The sequence below is a fragment of the Mya arenaria genome, chromosome 9 (assembly GCF_026914265.1).
Source record: "Mya arenaria isolate MELC-2E11 chromosome 9, ASM2691426v1".
NCBI lineage: Eukaryota > Metazoa > Mollusca > Bivalvia > Myida > Myidae > Mya > Mya arenaria.
In genome coordinates this window covers 61,733,295-61,752,655 of record NC_069130.1, presented here as the reverse complement: position 1 = coordinate 61,752,655, position 19,361 = coordinate 61,733,295, and the positions used below count along the sequence as shown (strand labels likewise).

Genomic DNA, 19,361 nt, shown 5'->3' with positions numbered 1-19,361 from the left:
CGGTATTGCCTTTGTCTCAAGTGTAAGTGCAGTAACGCTTTAGTTGCTATGTTCAAGATGCTCAAACGCCACACAGCAGTAACTTCCCTTTACCGTTCAATAATCACTGCCACCACACATGGCATGTTATGGCGACTATAAGCACATGATGCTATTCCAGAAGTCAGTGTGTTGTTGTTGTTTTTTTCATTTGAGAGGAAAAAAAACAACACAACTTTATTTAATGGAGCTAGACTAACATATTTCCTGACAACCTTTTTTCCAAATACATTTATATAGCAGTAATTAAGTTTTGTTTGAAAGTGATGGCAGAGATCTTATCTTCTCGTCAAGGAAGATCACTGCGTAGGAGACTGCTAGATGTTTTAAACTGCGTTGCATCCTGGACGAATACAGTTGCTACCACAGTTCTTGTTAAGATGTAATATGTCCGTTGATCCATTTTGAAGTATATTAAAGCTAAAGATTGACTTGCATCGATTAGTAAGCGGCTGTTTGTTTATGAACATGTACCGATTTTGAGTGGACTTGGACTGCAAACTATTAAAGTGGTAAAATATTACATTTCATATTAAAGTATCACAGATTTGGCTCGCCGCAACTATACCGGAACAAGAATTGGGAGATTTGGGGAATCGGTACTTGTCCGGCATCAAAACAGTATCACGTCGTTAAGAACGGTAGGACATCGGTATAATATTTTGAACATGCTCAAATATTTCTGCCGTTGCGCTGCCGGACCAATCGGCAATACAACGGCAGTACTCCGGAATGGCTTCGTTAATGTCGGTAACCCCCGTTAGGGATCGGAGGCTCTCGGGTGGCGTCAATATATATCGTACTTGTACATATGTGATACCGTTATCCTGCAGATATATTAAAGATGTACTACCGTTTTTAGCGATGTGATACCGTTCTTCAACAAAAGGGCAGCGCAATGGTATCACTCCGCTATAGCTCCGGTCAGCGTAGGCACATCGGTAGAACAACACCGGGGCTTCGGTAAAACAACGGTGACAAAAAAGTGGTACATGTATTTCGGTAGCACATCAACTCTTACGCATACATCAGAATTGCTACGGCTAGTGTGTTTTCTTCAAGTGATTTCTCGACGGAGGTCCGTCGATTTTCTCGCCCTTGTCAATGGTGTGTTCCGGTTTAGTACCAGCGAAGTACATCGGTAGTGTGTGAAATGCCCTTTATGTACGTGAATTCAATGATTTTACACATTTTGATATTTTTCAGAATTATTTAGGACACCGTTGAATTATTATATATCGTAATAGTATTCATACTCGTATTGGGTGTGGTGGGTCAAAAAAGTTACCTCTAAGTTAAAACTGGCCTTTCACAACTTTCCTAGCGAGTATGATTGTTGATGTTATCAGTGGCTCGAACGAACGCCGCATCTTTCAATCGTTTCTGATGATCTGGCGGAATAGAGGTTGCGTCAACTTAATAATTTCTCATCTTTGTATATAGAACTTTGTGCTTGGAATGTCTCCCAATCGAAGTTGGTTGATCATCTTAGGCACACTGCTAGTGCGTGCACATACGTTTTATACAGACCTAGCAGCTCTTTTTCGTACGCTTTTAATGTATGCAGTTGGTTGGATTTCTTTGAGGGGCCTTACTGTTGGGGTATCATCTATGTTGGGACTAGATTAGAAATTACCGGCCTAATACAGGGCCGTATTCCTTTATTATTTTTCTTGTTAATTTTTGATAAAAGTGAAAGATTCATATATCATTTCATTACTGGGATTCCTTCTTCGAGAGTCCAAGGCAAAGTTTTATTATGAGTTTATATTTAAAATTGAACTTGAAACGTGGTATCCGAAAACATACGTTTTGAAGTTGTTTATTTAGTCGTCTACAGTTAGAAATTAAAACATAATTGTTAAAAAAACAATGACTTATGATACTCGGTTTTTATTGAAGTTGACTTTAATCACAAAAAAGTACAAACAACATTATTTTTAAAGATACATAACTCTCATTAAGTTAAAAGTTCTGAAAGTAAAAGTCAACAACGCCAGTTTGTCTCTAATGAAGCATGCTGATGGACTAGGGAAAGCTGCATTGCCTCTCATGAAACATGCTGATAGACTAGGGAAAGCTGCATTCTGAAAAACAAAATAATTCATTATCATATAAACAAACTCTTAATTAATTTTATTTAAACAGTATTGATGTGTAAATAGAAGAATTTCAAATCAATGTAGATACAAAGCATGTTGCATAGATATTAAAGGACCATCAACAGCCGGTGTTCTGGGTGTTTTATATCTGACTCGGTTTCAGCGCATGTATAGTCACGTCTATTTTTGATGACCCTTAATAAAGCTTTTAAGCAATATGCTATGAAGATCATTTCAAAGACTATTTTAAGTCTACTTCTTTTATAAGTATTTGACAAACATACATATACTAGACTCGAATTTTTTCAAAAGTTTTAAATCATATGAGTCTGTAACAGTCCAAGATGGTGACAGACGTATTATTTATACCATTTGACGGATACAACCACTTTCCTCCCAGTTTCAACTTAGCACAGCAAAATGCTCACATATGTTTATTGTCTATAACTGTTGATTTGCGAGATGCAGATAATTACTGAACCTGTATTTACTGTGAAAGAAGAAAATTAACTCAGTGATCACCTTCCGTATAACGACCAATTAATTGTATAGGCCAATTAAACACTCACAATTTATTCGTAAATTAAATAAAGTTAAACTCGTCAATTAACATCAAAGACGGATCTTTTCAAGGATTATTAGGTTCAGGTAGTGTTCGCAACGCATACAGCACTCAGTATGCATATATACTGACAATAACGCTATAAGGATCACTGGTGCATGTCTAATTATCAGTATTATTGTTGGCTTCAAAATCTGTTTGTACTATAGTCCTTTTCGCGAAAACAAATGCCTGTTATAGCATTTTATAATGAGTAGTTTCACTTGAATAATTCAGCAATGAAGTCGCAATTAGAACTATCCCGAAATGGCTGACATTTGAGCAATGCCGGTTTTAACAGTATCCGCAAAAGGACTATTAAAACATACCCGGTCCTAGCCATGCGTATCTGACCGAAGAGTCATCAAATGTCTTCGTCTTAAGAAGTTTCAGGTCAGCGGAGACTTTGTCCCACGGAATTCCGTTCAGGTTGATCTCACCATCAGTTCCTAAAAGTTTGTTTCAAGAAATATTCACACAAGATTAAGGTGATACAATAATTAGAAATCTCGTTAGAAGAGGTGTTGAATGGTTGATGATCATTAAACAGTATTAAAATAAGAGTAAGATTTTGGAGGAATTATAAATGTTTTGCTTTGTTCGAATTAGATAAAAACACATGTTTTTGGCGTGATAAACACCCAGAAGGTATTGTGGTTATTTAATTCGTGTAATTGCCTTTTCGCGGCGAAAGAACATGCGCAGACCGGCCTAGTGGTAGTAGGAAAATACTTCAAGAGGCGGGGCGAAAATGTTACAAAAATCATGCCTATTTATGACAGGAAGTCATACAGGACTGGTTTTCGCACACTTGCTCTTTCGCCGCAAGTATTTCCCTTCAGTCGGTTTACTTTTCGAACCACCGACCGTCGGTTTATTCGATCGGTTCCCGACATACATTGTATGTATATAACATTTCAATTCATTCTGAGTGCAGAAGTTCCATTGTTTTCCAAATTGAGAGCTCCGTGCTCGCGCACAAATATGCGATTTGGCACAGAATTTGATTTGATTTAAATAAAAATACATATTGAGAAAAATAAAACAAACCTTGACGGTTGTCCCTTATCTGAAGATCAAAGAATCCCAAATCACAGCCGTTGTCGGTCTCGGGAGTGATGCAGATAAACCACCAGAAGTAACTATTCACATCCTGACTGTAGAACTGCTCCACGCGGTGACCGTCCACTGGTTACCGGAAGGTGCAAAACGTCGTATCATGGTCATTCACGTAAATAACACCAACATCACCACCAACTCATTATCGGAAACTTAAACCATTAATAACCTAATAACTGGTCTTGACGTCCACTTTGTCATCACCGATTGAGTTATATTACAAAGTGAACTTTCAGTTCAATTTACTCATACTCTCCATGCAATAGCAAAATATAAACACTTTGAGTGGGTTATATCTTTATACTTCAACATCAAAGTACTGGTACAGACACGCTTGATAAATACCAATGAATGGCATTTGTTGTTCATCTGTGTTTGATCAACACGCAAGCTAGTCTCAGCTAGAGAAAGTCCTAAATGTTACAAATACAATCTAGTGTTTACCTTGACGTAGCTCCGCCCATCCGCACATGTTGATGGTCAGATCGTAGTCAAACGAGAACATGTCACATTTCTGACTTGTCTGATTACTGTATATAGAGCGGTTATAAAATTACAGACTTTAAGATTTTAGGGTGCAATGGAAACGGCTTTAAATACTAATAAGGCAATATACTAGAAACAAACAAGACAGTATTCCTTATAGTTATGACGTTTAAAGGGTCTATACACTAGATGGTTCCAAAATCGGCAAACACAGTATTTCCTCAAATCAAAACTAGAATTGTCAATACGAGCTAATATGAGGACAATAACAATTTTACATGATTAAAATAATAATTTGTCACTGTCTCAGCTAAGTTGACCCGTATAAAAATAGCGCATAACGGTTTCCCAGTTTATAGTGTCTATATTTACAATGTGAAAGTCAGGTGATTAGTACAAGTACATATACCGACGCTATTTTTAAAGTAACAGTTTTTAACGCGGTTGACAAACCTAGTAATAATTCGATTTTGAAAAATTCGCGAAACCTTCGAAAGATACATAAGCGATGTGATACATCAGATTCAATGAGTTGTACACAACGATATCATTTTGATAATTCTCTTCTTATTTTTCTTGCAGTTTTATAATCTGGTGTCTAGTCCCTTTAAAATATTGGAATAATTATGCAATGTTTCGTAAGTAACATAGATATAAATTATAATACAAAATATTATGCACTAATGTGTCATACAAAGAGATGGTGGCACGACGCCATTTACTTCCATTTTTGGACCATTTGTTGGTGGTTTTCCCGAAAGGCGTGAACTCTCCTATCTCCATGGTGTAGATACTCAACCATTCTCCTGTCGCAATCTACAAAATCAGTTTTTGTTTGGGTACTATACTATTGGGTGGTGTAGTCATTATATAAATAGATGAGCGATTTATGTTTAACCTCAAGTGAGTGTGCCTTTGGCGTTGACCGACATATTTATTGATAACAGACACTGGATGATAAAATGGAATTTATCATTTAGCGTCTTTATGAAGTGTTTTTGTGTGTGTGTTTTCGTATTTGTGTCATGGATGTGATAAAATAAAAACATAATAAGTATTGTTGTTATGTGTCACAACTCAAACTGCATCAATATGTCCTTGAGTGCACATAAAGTCACTGAAAGGTTTTCAAAGCTCATTAACTTTAACTTTCAACTTTTATTTTCAAATGCTAAGATCCGCTGTTTGCAGACTACAAAAGAAAGACTTTATGCAAATGTGTTTTGTTTGAACTTTTTGTGTTCTATGTGAGTTTTGTTTGAGCGGTGTGCGTTCTATCTGTTTTATTCGGACGGTGTGTGGTCTATCTGTGCTTTGTTAGTCTATCTGTGTTTTGTTAGGACGGTATGTGGTCTGCCTGTATTTTGTTTGGACTGTGTGTGGTATATCTGTATTTTGTTTGAACAGTGTGTGATCTGTCAGTTTTATTTGAACGGTGTGTGGTCAATCTTTGTTTGGTTTTTGTTTGAACGGTGTGTGGTCTGTCTGTGTTTTGTTTGAAGGTTATGTGTTTTATCTGTTTATTTGAACGGTATGTGGTGTATCTGTGTTTTGTTTGGACGGTGTGTGTTTTATCGGTGTTTATAGAACTGTGTGTTGTCTATCTGTGTTTTATTGAATGGTGTGTCGTCTATCTTTGTTTTGTTTGAACGGTGAATGGTCTGTCTGTGTTTTCTTTGAACGGTGCCACGCTTATCTGTGTTGTGTTTTAATGGTGCGACGTCTATTTGTGTTTTGTTTAAACGGAGCGACGTATGTCTGTGTTTTGTATTAAGGTGCGACGTCTATCTGTGTTTTGTTTGAACAGTGCGCTGTCTATCTGTGTTTTGTTTGAACGATGTGCATTCTATCTGTGTTTTATTTGAACAATGTATGTTCTGTCTGTGTTTTATTGAACGGTGTGTGTTATTTGTGAGTGTTTTGAACCGTGTGCGTTATATCTGTTTTATTGAACGGTGTGTGGTCTATATGTGTTTTGTTTAAATAGTGCGCCGTCAGATAAAACTTAATCATCAGTTACCATATATTTTCAAAAACAAATGAGTTTTCAGAGATCTTTTAAAAGAGTCCAAGTGTTTGAGTTCTGTATTCCCAGTGGAAGCGGATTTCACAACTTCGGAGCAGCATTTGAATATCAACTATCATAATATGTAACAGGACGGGATTTTGGTATCACGAGGGAGTTTGTCAATTTGGGATCTTAAAACACGCTGAAATCTATGAATCTTTAACATGTTTTTGACGTAGCAAAGCGATCGATCATTTAAGGCTTTATAGGTGTTTGTCAATATTTTAAAATGAATCCGTTATTGCACAGGAAGCTAGTGAAGTTCTTGATGTGGTTGAATCGAGGTGTCATGGTAATGATACGATCTGCCGTGTTTTGGACTATTTGAAGTTTTTTCAAGATTGATTTCATGGCTATGAAGCAGAGAGTTGCAGTAGTCAAGCCTGGATGTTACAAGATGGGTCACAAGGGTTTTGGTTGCATCACTGGTTAGATATTGTCTTATGTGGCCTACTTGTCGTTATTTAGCATATTTAAGTCTAGGATACAATCTGCACTGCGTTTGGAGCTTAACAGTATTATTAAGTATTAGTATTAGTTTTCTTTGTTTGCACTTAATTTTAGCATATTGTGGTCATTAAGGGGACAATATCGTTGAGTCAGGCTTTTACTTGCCGCACAGCTTCAACTTGTGTAATTTTGTTTGCAAGTTCAAATAATAAGTATAACTGAGAGTCATCAGTGTAGAAATAATCACCAAATCCGTGGTTTTGCAAATATCACCAACTGGTTTAGTTCTACATAATGTAGTTTTTGGGTTCTTACACAGATCCTTGCGGCACACTGTTATTCATAAGCACTGGATTGGAAAGATCCCCATCGGTGCAAACAATTTGATAACGATCCTTTAAATAAGATTTCATCCATGCAAGTGGCTTACTTGATATCCCAAAGTCATGTTCTAAACGATAGAGCAGCATGTTATAATTAACGTTGTCGAAAGTAGAAGAGATCCAGTAAAATTAGGATTGCAACTTTGCTCTGGTCTGGAGACTGAAAAATGTCGTTCTGGACCTTGAGTAAAGCTGTTCTGTTGAGTGAAACTTTCCAGATGCCGATTGATGTTCCTCGTGAAGATTTTTCAGTTTCAAATGTCTTTCAACACAACTGTGGGCTACTCTCACTAGAACCTCCGAAATAAACGGGAGGTTGGAGACAGGTCTGAAGTTAGTTAAAGTGTTTTGATCATGGTTTGGCTTCTTTAAAAGCGGTATTATACGTGAACTCTTAAATGCTGTCGGAACGTAAGCAGAGTCTAGAGAAGAATTAATGATTGTTGGCATGGATCTAATTCACCAGATTTATTTGGAGATTTCATGATGTTCCGTTTCATTTCCCCGGATGAAGCTTGAGAAAACTCTGTCAGATGACTATCTAACAGCACCTGAATGGATTCAATGTTTATGGCACTGGAGTCGGACAGATTAAGTGCAGATATATCACATCTTATATGCCTCAATGTTTAAACGTATGTTTCTGAAAGATACAGTCTTACTGACAGGAGCAGGTCTTGCAGCTTTGACACTGATATTCACTGCTAGATGGTCACGTGCTACCTTTCCATAATTATCAGATAGACCGGGATAGGTAACATCTATATTAGAGACTATGTGTTCCTTATCCTAAGTGATCACATCGTCTTAAGTATGTCGACCAATATGTGTGGGTTCACTGACATGTTGCCGTATTCCACATGAGTCAAGGAAACTGATGAACCTGGCAGAATCCCTGTCAGCAGGTATGTCTAGATAGAAGTTAAGATCGCCTCTAATAATGACGTTCTTATCTTGAGTTGCATATCTTAATAGAAACTCTGGCCATTCTTGTTCAAGAAAGTCACTGTATGTCTGAAAACCTTTTTCTGTTTTGGTGGAGGCCTATATATCACTGCTATGCGTAATGAGTAGCCATTTATGGTCATATTGCATTTCATGAACTCAAAGTTAGGGAAATAACTATCATTACTTGATTCCAAAATACGGATGTCTATAGAGGTCTTGTATAAAAGTGCCACACCCCTCAAAACCTCCCACTGCGAGGGACATAGCCTTGACTGCAAAGCATGTTACAGCATTGAAATGGATGGGCCGGGGATAAGCGTAATGATATATTGATTAAAGAGTTGCGATTTCACTACAGATATACACCGTAATGGACGATAGAAATAGCTTTGATTGCAATTCATGTAACAGCAGTGAAATAGATGGGCCGGGGAGAAGCTTTATGGGATATTGATTAAAGAGTTGAGATTTCAATATTTAAACTGTTCTGATTTAAGACATGGGACTAATGCGTAGGAAATATTTGTTTTACATGTGTTTCCATTAACCCGACCGACCCTATATTCTCCTCCCGATCATACACTTTATTGGCCTTACTTTGGATGTTTTTAAAACAATTAAAATAAATGTGCATTTTTAGTGAATTTGTTAGATTTGACCATTTCATATTTAAAACTTTCCCGATTCTTATGCTTACGTACACTGCATTTTTGGAGATGCTTGTGTAAACGAAGAACTTTGTTGAGGCCTTGACATGACATGAGAATGTCCCTACAGTGGTATCACTTAAGACGTCGTCTTCATATCGTTTGACCTAGACTCCATAAATGCTTTATTGGCGGATATATTATGCTACATATGACCTTTGACGCTCTTAGACAAAGTCCAGTATGATTATAAAATTGCTTATGTTAACATGTTGTAAACGTTTGTTTGATATAAGGTGTATATGTTTTATTATATAACATAACTTATGGCGCAGGAGTTATATAACCCCATCCTATATTTATTGTTATATTTGACAAGTGTAATAACTATGCAAATTAGGTAAACTCATCACAAAAATATTTGTTCATACGCGCTGTCAAAAAACGTAAACAAACAACAGAAACAATGTTTCAAAATAAATCCTGTCGGTCTCAACAAACTCAGCTCCACGATGAAACGAATGGTGAAGGATGCTGGGCTTAATCCAAAGAAACGACCCCGATCAAATTGCCAGAAAATACCTCGTCCGGGAATTGAATCATGCATGACAACAATGTTCCTGCGAACAAAATTATACAAATATTGGAACACAAAAACATTGCACCTTTAAACAACCATAGCCACATAAATTCAAATCAACACAAGATATTATCCAACATCCAGTACACCAATGAAAATACCTGCACAATGCTCAGTGTATGCACACAGTCCGCCAGCAATGCTCAAGTGCACACAGTCATTGATTCAACATGAAATCGCACTTTTTCAAATTCACGGAGGTAAAACTCCTTGTGCATATCCATCAAAATGACAAAAATCCATGATGTAGTCACACAGCTACAAAGCGAATCTGCACTACAGAAAGCGACTGTGACGCTACTAACGGTCTTTTCAAACTTCAACCGGCAGAGGACATATGTTCTTTACACACTCATGTTATTACTAATGACGTCAAGTAGTTATGACATTGCTCTCATTATTGATTTGCTTATGGAATAAAATATGAATTCTTTTTTTTTGTTTTTAAGTGAATCATTTGAAAATTGGTTGATAATTGATACATGAATGTTTTGTATTGTATACATGTTTTAATATATGACTATTTTCTTTCATGCGAATGATGCATTCTAATAGCTCTCAATGTAAATTCTTCGCTCTATGACACGAGAATGTGTATTGAAAAAACTTTGACCTAGATTTCGACCATAACTGGGTTATGTTATAAACAGAATCTCAAATTCGTGATTACTTTGTATCAAATGTATTTAACTCGTCATTTAAAGACGATAAAAACTCGGCAAAGCCTCGTTTTTATCGTTTTAAAATGAACTCGCTTAATAAATTTGATACAAAATAAACACTCATTTGAGATCCTCTATTTATATAATATTTACCATATAACAGACTGTAATACCCTCGTACATTTTAATGTTGTTGTTGGGATTCCCTCCTAAAATGTGGTACTGATTATTGACGTTAAGATCAAGTGCGTTATTAACTCAGTGGGTGCGTATGTAACCCTGCCTTTTAGAGAGTGATAATTTTCTGTGTTTTAGTACGGCTCCCACTCAAGAGGTCCTTTCGGAACTCCTCGGCCATTTTTATCGGAAACAACCTCGGATGTATTTGGACAGTTTACATACTCTGAATTTGGTTTGTATGTTGGTAGTCCGCTGCAAGTAGATCTCGTAGTAATTTTATTATGCAGTTAAAATTAATGACTTTACTCTTGGTAATCTTTATTAAGTTTGCAATAATACACTTCACTGACAATCAATTTAAACTAAGATCAACAAATTTAAACTAAACTACTACATTTAATTAATGATATAATTCCATTTTTACGAAATACTTCTACTGATCAACCGGCATACTTCCGAGGGTTTTTTCGATAAAAATGGCCGAGGAGTTCCGAATGACAAGAGGTCGTGAATTTAGCCCTACCATGTGCACGTCTACTTGGCTTCCCCAAAAGGACATTTAGGATATTAATATTTCAACATGACAATAATTTATATCAGCTTGGAGCTGTCTCCACCTCACCTCCACCACCCCTCCTCTCCGTCCCTATCGAGATAAATTACGTTTGTATCAACTTATTGGGTGTAGTAATTACACGCGTATTCTTACCGATTTTTTAAACTCCGTCCTAGTTACCTCCGACGAAGAAAACTCAAAGAGTTGGCAGGAATAATCGTTCAGCTCAGGACAATCCCAGGAATTGACCAGGGTACATGCGCAAAGCAAGAGAAGAGTTTTCATTCTGAAGTACTTTGCTCTACCGAGTGAAGATTGAAAAGCTGTAATAATGAATAATAACGGATCAAAACCACATTCAAGGGATGCAAAGGAATAAGAACCCTTTTGTTTAATTTAAAGAACATTTGTGTACGTATGCAAAAATCAGATTTGTCAAATACAATATACTCAATAGTTTTTACTATGTATACTTATGTTATATATTCAAAGCTTATTTTGGCATTTATCCAAGTACGTATTTAAAGTCCCAGTTGTCCGATAAAGACGACCTGCTAAAGCGCTTTTGGGGAATAACACGCCAATTTCCATCTTTGAAAAATCAAATTTGATAAATCTCATTAAAAAGCGGTATTACTTTATAATTTGACAGAATGGTAGCTTGTCACGCTACACATAGACGAGCCAAAACAAGCGCATGAACGTGACTTTTACTAGTCATCAATGTAAGGACTCGGTTGGTGATCCAAATAATCAGAGGGGATCCAGAATCGGACGTGAGAAGGGGTAGTAACTTATGGTCGTTGCATTTTGACTTGCGTTCATCACTCAGAACACTTTATGACTTCCTGCGGTATGATTTTGTTGTAACACAAAACAACCAAATTAGGAAAGAGACCATTGAAAGCATAGTGATTAGAACAAAAAACATCGGGGGGAAATAACTCAACTTCTATGTAAAATATAATCCCAAAACACAAATTAGTACTATCTCGTTTGAGAAATCGTCTTTCAATAATACAATGAAAAAATTATTCAATCAGTTTTTTAAGTTAATATCTGATGTGCGATCTCGTAATACCAACCCGCCACGTTCACTTATCAGATAACATAAGATTATACAAAACATAACTACACATTCAAAGGCTACATACTAGACACTGAGCTACTACAAAATATATTGGTTTACACATGAAGGGCAATAACAGGCGTAACAACTAGATAACCAGGAATGGTAGCTTCACGCTAGTCTTTCTCAGATGCAACCTCCTTATCTTGAAAGGAAACCACGAATAGGCGTGGACGCATACAAAGTATTTTTCTACAGTCTTACTACAAAACACACACTAGGAGACTTAAAATGGTACATAGTAATGTGGCACGGTATTGAATAAACGGATTCCACAATAGAAATGTGTTAACCATGCTAGCACGCCCTTGCTGATAGTCACTGGAGGCACGGAGGAGCTTATCTTAGTTGCCCGTGATGTAAAAGGGTAGTCAACAACCCGGTCGATATCCCAGCTGTCAAATATTTCTTTCCCACCAACCATAACAAAGCTACGGCGTACTACAATTTCTCCTCCTTCTTCCAACGGGCCATCACGGTGTGAAACAAGCTAAAATCTGAAATCGTTGAACCACAGACTTGGAGTCCGTCAAGCAGGGGCTTTCCAATATTTCAATTTAAATTGAGGGTAAAGTAGCTTCCGAAGATTCTAAGGGTTGTACCGGTCATACCAAACAATCCTGGAGAGTCTTAAGTTGAGATGATCTTTCTTTTTTGTTTCTCTGTAACACACTTCAAAAATCGCAATATCAGTTGTTGCTTTTATATGACGTGAAATACGTACGGGTGAAATCTTCATGTATTCAGATAGGGGCAAATTTGAGTCTGAGCGTAAATTTACGTCAAGAAGAAAATATAAAAAGGAACCCTTAAGCTGAATTAGGCATGTAAAGACGAATGAAAGCTTTCTGCGAAATTTAATGCGAAGAGGTACTAAGTCAAATCGTACAGGTATCTCACTGAAATAGTTTTCTCTCAACATTTCAAACGACTTTTACTTAACTCTCCATCGATAACAACTCTAACTAATCTTAAATAAACATATAAGTGTAAGCTGTTGCAAGTTGTAGCTATCCCCATAAACACACAGAAACATGTCACATAGACCTACACACATGCAAATAGTTACGTTCGCCGACAAATAACACATGTACATGCATACAATCTTCCCCAGTATTAATTATATATAATTCTGCAGTTAATAAAGCTTATTACAAACAAAATCTAATAGCGCTTAGGGTGTTGAAATATAACTCGGATATTCGTAGTTATAGAGGTTTAAAATTATAATACTTCCAAGCGTTCCGTAAAAGTGGGGGATTTATAAATATTTTTTGTAGTACGATTTGTGATAACTTTTTCCACGTGAGTAAAAATATTGTAAATGGGAATTGGTATAACAGTTTCTTTTTCATTAAAAACAATGAGAATTTTATTAACATAGTTTAGAGTACAAACATGTGTATTTTTTTGTTTGTATTTGAATACCAAAGAATGCTACCTCAATATGCTTATGTTCAACTAGTGTAAAATCTTTATACTGAAATCAATGTAAAACAATGAAACATTTGAAAATGAGAAGTTAAAACTTGAATTGAAAAAAATGGAAGCGGATAAAGATAAAGATATAAATGAAATGGTGAAAAATTTGAAGAAGTGAAAGGCTTGAAAGATACAATTAAGTAGTACAATGAAAACTTCAGGGACAAGCCAAGAAGTGGAAAATTCAAAAACAAACCTTGTTTACAGGCACAGGACAAGGGCCACACGAACTTTAAATAGAGACACGAACGTATAAAACCTGTTTAGAGGCACAGGACAAGGGCCACAAGAACATTAAATAGGACAAGGGCCACACGACCATTAAATAGAGACACAAACGTATAAAACCTGGTTAGAGGCACAGGACAAGGGCCACACGACCATTAAATAGAGACACGAACGTATAAAACCTGTTTAGAGGCGCAGGACAAGGGTCACACGACCATTAAATAGAGACACGAACGTATAAAACCTGTTAGAGGCACAGGACAAGGGCCACACGACCATTAAATAGAGACACGAACGTATAAAACCTGTTAAGAGGCACAGGACAAGGGCCACGAGACCATTAAATAGAGACACGAACGTATAAAACCTGTTTAGAGGCACAGGACAAGGGCCACACGACCATTAAATAGAGACACGAACGTATAAAACCTGTTTATAGGCACAGGACAAGGGCCACAAGAACATTAAATAGGCAAGGGCCACACGACCATTAAATAGAGACACGAACGTATAAAACCTGTTTATAAGCACAGGACAAGGGTCACACGAACTTTAAATAGACACACGAACGTATAAAACCTGTTTAGAGGCACAGGACAAGGGCCACAAGAACATTAAATAGGACAAGGGCCACACGACCATTAAATAGAGACACGAACGTATACAACCTGTTTATAGGCACAGGACAAGGGCAACACGACCATTAAATAGAGACACGAACGTATACAACTTGCATAAAATTGATATCATTGTGTACAAGGCCTTTAATCTCACTGATGTATCGCATCGCTGACAACACATGCATATTTTCACAGTTTTTTGCGCATTTTTCAAATTCGAAATATACTGGGGTTGTCTACCAAGTAAATCCCAGTAAGTTTAAAACTAGCGACAGTATATTTATCTGTACTCATAAACAGATATGGGAAACCAATAAGCGCTTTTTTAAATAAGACAGCGAGATGAGTGTTGTGTTTATTCTTTTAGTCATGTAAAATGATGTGTTATCGGCTTCTTATTAGCTCGCATTGACTAGGCTTGTTTTGAGGATTTGTATATTTTGGGCCATCTGGTGTCTAGCCCCTTAGAAGATCATACACTTATATTATTTGTGTATGACGTGTCTTTAAACTTACACTAGTAATAATATTCATTGTATTAGATGTCCACTTATATAATATGTTTAATCACTGAAAAGTGTAATTAAAGAATGTTAACATTTTCTTAAAAGACGACAATAATATGTATAAAATCCAAACAATGAAATGTATAACTATACATTTTATTTCCTTATAAAAACAAATAAAATGTATATATATATTTATACAATGTTACATATCCACAATGAAACTTTTGATAATAATAGTAGTAGTAGTAGTAGTAGTAGTAGTAGTAGTAGTGGTAGTAGTAGTAGTAGTAGTAGTAGTAGTAGTAGTAGTAGTAGTAGTAGTAGTAGTAGTAAAAAGAAGAAGAAGAGGAAGAAGAGCTGCATACTATATTATGTTGATGAACGTACTTTCTCGATTACAAGTTGTTTTTTGTTTCGATGTTTTCTTCACTATGTTTATTTCTGATGTATTATATATATATATATATATATATATATATATATATATATATATATATATATATATATATATATATATATATATATATATATATATTATATTATATTCTTTCTATTCTATATACCAGTGTTTTCCATTGTGATTTGAACATTGAATTTGTATATATTGTCTGGTTTGCCTAGTATTTACCATACAACCTTGTTGTTATTATATTTCGCAACAGGCATTCTCTCCGCAGATCGGTTACTAATATCAGCTTTGTTTTTAAGTTCAATGTGTACGTATTAAAATGAGTATTTAGAGTATGATAATGACCTAGTGGCATAGGGTGTATCTGTCTCATTCAAGAGGTCGCGGGTTAAGCCCCATTTATGCGCATACTCCCTTGGCTTCTCATAGAGAACACCAGTATTGGTTATATTTGTTTTAGAACATGACGGTTATTCATATCTGCTTGGAGCTCTCCCTCCACCCCACTTACCCCCACATTTTTAGAAACGTATCGCGTATTGCATCAATAAATATGAGCGTATGCATACCGATTTCTGAAACTCATGCCTTGTCACCTCGGGCCAGGAAATATTGAATAGTAGGCAGGTATCCTCAACCATTTTAGGACACGGCCAGGAAATGGCCAAGTCGCATGCGAACAAGAAGAGAAGGGGTTTCATTCTAAAATGATGGGCTATACCGAAAAGTATCAATTAATAAATATAGTAATCAACTTTGTATCAGAAGTGGAAAGGGATAATCACTAACTATGCTTTAAGTTTAATGCAGAAGTATGTACGTAAGAAAAATCATCATATCATTTCATCATATAAAATATACAAAATAGATTAGTCATTTGTGCATGAACGTTTTCTTAAAGTAAAGCTTTGCTGAATTATTCATATGCTTGACTGATACAACCAACTATAGACCTTGATGGAACTCTGACCGAATTGTGTTCGTTTATACATTCCGAGAATTTATTTGATATTTTATTAAGATATCTTATGGAACTCAATAACAACTAGTTTAAGATTTAGAAAAACAAACGTTTCATATATAGACTAGAATTGTTTGTTACAGTATTAGTAATTTATTTCGAATAGTGAGAACCAATGTTATATTTCACGTATTTACTTGGGTGTTCACGAGGGGATATTTATTGCAATTTTACACTGAAACAAAAACATATTTTTGAATATACGCCAAATTACGATATAAGGTTACTGTTTATTGAAGATTTTCAAACAAACGCGCATAATTTTATGCAGGCGTAATGTCATTTCGGAAATAAACCGTTGAAGTTTTGATCAAGCTACTTTCGAGCTAACTCTTCATGTTTATGTTAAATTGGCTAACATTTCAAAAAAGGTTTATTTTTCAAATCCAATAAGCCATACGGCCCATGAGGACAAACAAATTGTTGCAATGGTACATACATACACATGACTAGGAGAAGGTACAGCAATTATTTTAAACAATGCTCAAAAGAAAATAATAATGTCCATTTGGTTTTTATTATAGACAGATACCAAACATTATTATAGACAGAAACCGTGAAACATCGTATATATTTCCCTGATAAATTTATCTATCAACAATCGGATTACTTTATTTAAAGAATAGCATTCAGTCACTCTTAACACAGGCGAGCAAAACCAAGTGCAAAACAATGTCCTTTACCAAGTCATCAACGCAAGATTCGGTGGGTGATCTGAACAACATTGTTATTATTGTAAGGCAAGACTGGATTTTATAGCTAAGTGCTCATGTAAGTATGTACCGCTTTATAAGTATTCAACGTTCATATAAGTATGTACCATATACTTTTAACTTAAAATGATTTAGAACGTTTGATTGACATTTAGGAACTGAATATCGTTTTAAACTTGCGGCAATGAATCACTATTGTATCAAATTCAAGTGCGTGTTTCTTTATTTGTACATCGCTATCGCGCGAATAGTAAATCTGTGTATTAGTAAAATGAGAATAATTATTTTAGGGTTGTTAGACATCACGTCAAATTAACACTAAGTTTGTTCCAGTACAAAGGTGTCGACCGAATAAAGATGTGATCGTTGTTGTTAACACAATGACTAAACCTTTTATTTATTAACACAATGGAAACAACGTCGTCAAGCCCACTATTCAAAAGTGAAAGAATGAAAATCAAGTTATGGTATCAACATAGAAATTACAACAACAATATTTGAAGGAAATGATTTTACCCAGCTTTTTTGTCAAATCCAATCCTAACAAACAAATAATAACTGTCTCACTAGAGCAATTTTCTTCCAATAATATTTAAAACTACAAATGTATTACTTCAGTCGCTGCTGCGCGATCACGTGATATCAGCACGACATCACGCTTAATTATTGGATAACTTAAGGCTCTATCAAATATGATGACACATATTAAGGCAATACACTAGAGACTGAGTCTACTAGAAAACATTGGTCTACACATGGGTGGCAATATCTTCAGGGTAACCCATATCTACAAGATAATCCAAATCTACCATAGTCTTCGTCAGGCTCACATACCTCCAGCGAAGAAACCAAACCGAGGCCCGAACCTGAAAAGCACTGGTGCGGCTGCACATGGAGTTTGTCTTTATTCGTAATGACTTCCAAAAACTGGCAAATTTGTACTTTGACTTCTTCATTTACACTTCTTTAGATTTATAAGAACTATTTCACACTCACTTTTCGGTTCCTGGATGTGCACAATTTTCATTCATAAGGTGGAATCCTGGTGAACCGGTGTCTTGGTTCAGCAGAGTCAAATCAAAAACTCCAGAAAACAATGGCATGTATTGTTAATAGACTCCTTAGCATCAAGCGAATGCTTTTTCTACCTTTGAATTCCAGACTTGAAAACAATTCCGGACTTTCTACATTTAAGCTCATCTTTTTACCTCAAACAAGAGATTTTTGTCAAACATTATGCCTTCTATGCGACGCTTTGTCAGGTACATGTGCGATTGAATATAACTTGCAGTGGTTATTAATAGCTAGACATGCTTTGATGAAAGTAAAGAATAACATTTCGACGGTTTCGAAATGAAACTACTTCAGCCATTCGGAACGCTACAGAACCTTACTATGCAAATATCTCAGCAAAAATATGCTACTGGCCAATCAAGACTAAAGGATGGTTGACAATTTGAAAAGCATTCATTAATCCCCATAGTTCAAAATCTGGCACATTGGTCTGCTTGTCAACAAGAATCTGGTGTAACTTACTTAAAAGTTATGGTTTATCTTACTAATCGCAAGCTCTCCGGTTCTAAATCAAATTGGGTCTTTCTTGAGCAACCTATGAAGTGTTTATATCTGTGCTCATCCCATCCAATGGGATTATTTTACACTTGAGACTGTAAAATAAAGAATAATAGGAAAAACATCTGATAAGTGATGGTGCCGGTTTTCTTGTGCTTATTCGTTGACGAACAGAAAAAAATGTGTGTTAAAAAACGAATAAAAACATAAATGAGATAACATATACGCAATACCCATAGGTTCAGTCTGTTGCAACACCGATAACAATTCTAACTTATTTCTAACATCAAGTGTCTGACGGTATTGTGTGGTCGTCTGAAATGGCGTGTAGATGTAAGCTGTTGCAATTTTACGTAACTCAAAAACAGTTCTAGCTAATCTCTATCATCTTCGTGTTGAAGTGCAAAATAAGCTTACAACGTGCAGAACATAGATATATAGGGATTTATTCATGATAAGCGTTCAGCCTATGAGTAATACATATTTCAAACAATAATTTAGAAAATAAAACATTTCATATAGTATTTCTGTTATTAGTTGAAAGAAGTTCAGTGAATTTCATAGTATTCGGGCTACGCCAATTATATCGATTTGAGTTGGTGTGGTATTGTCCACTTATCCTAAGCCAGTTACAGTCGTATGAAATAAAAAATATTGTCTGGATTGGTAAAAAAACTGGCGATGTTACCTTAGCCGGTACTGAAGGTACGTGTGAATCATCTAGTATATTAGGTGTTTGTCCTAGGGTGGTAAGTTTAGACAAAATCGGATAAATGTCATTTGGTGGTATTACGATA

General features: G+C 35.9%; 1 protein-coding gene across 1 annotated transcript; it reads right to left on the bottom strand.

The window, feature by feature from the left end:
* Positions 1-1,916: 1,916 nt before the first annotated feature.
* LOC128246492 (uncharacterized) lies at positions 1,917-17,647 on the bottom strand. Its single transcript, XM_052964718.1, has 7 exons — positions 17,509-17,647; positions 11,035-11,204; positions 5,042-5,163; positions 4,306-4,391; positions 3,793-3,930; positions 3,072-3,191; positions 1,917-2,126 (listed from the first exon to the last, which is right to left on the bottom strand). The coding sequence occupies exons 2-7, from the start codon at positions 11,164-11,166 to the stop codon at positions 2,110-2,112; spliced, it is 615 nt and encodes a 204-aa protein (XP_052820678.1). The 5' UTR covers positions 11,167-11,204; positions 17,509-17,647; the 3' UTR covers positions 1,917-2,109.
* Between the last annotated feature and the right edge of the window lie 1,714 nt (positions 17,648-19,361).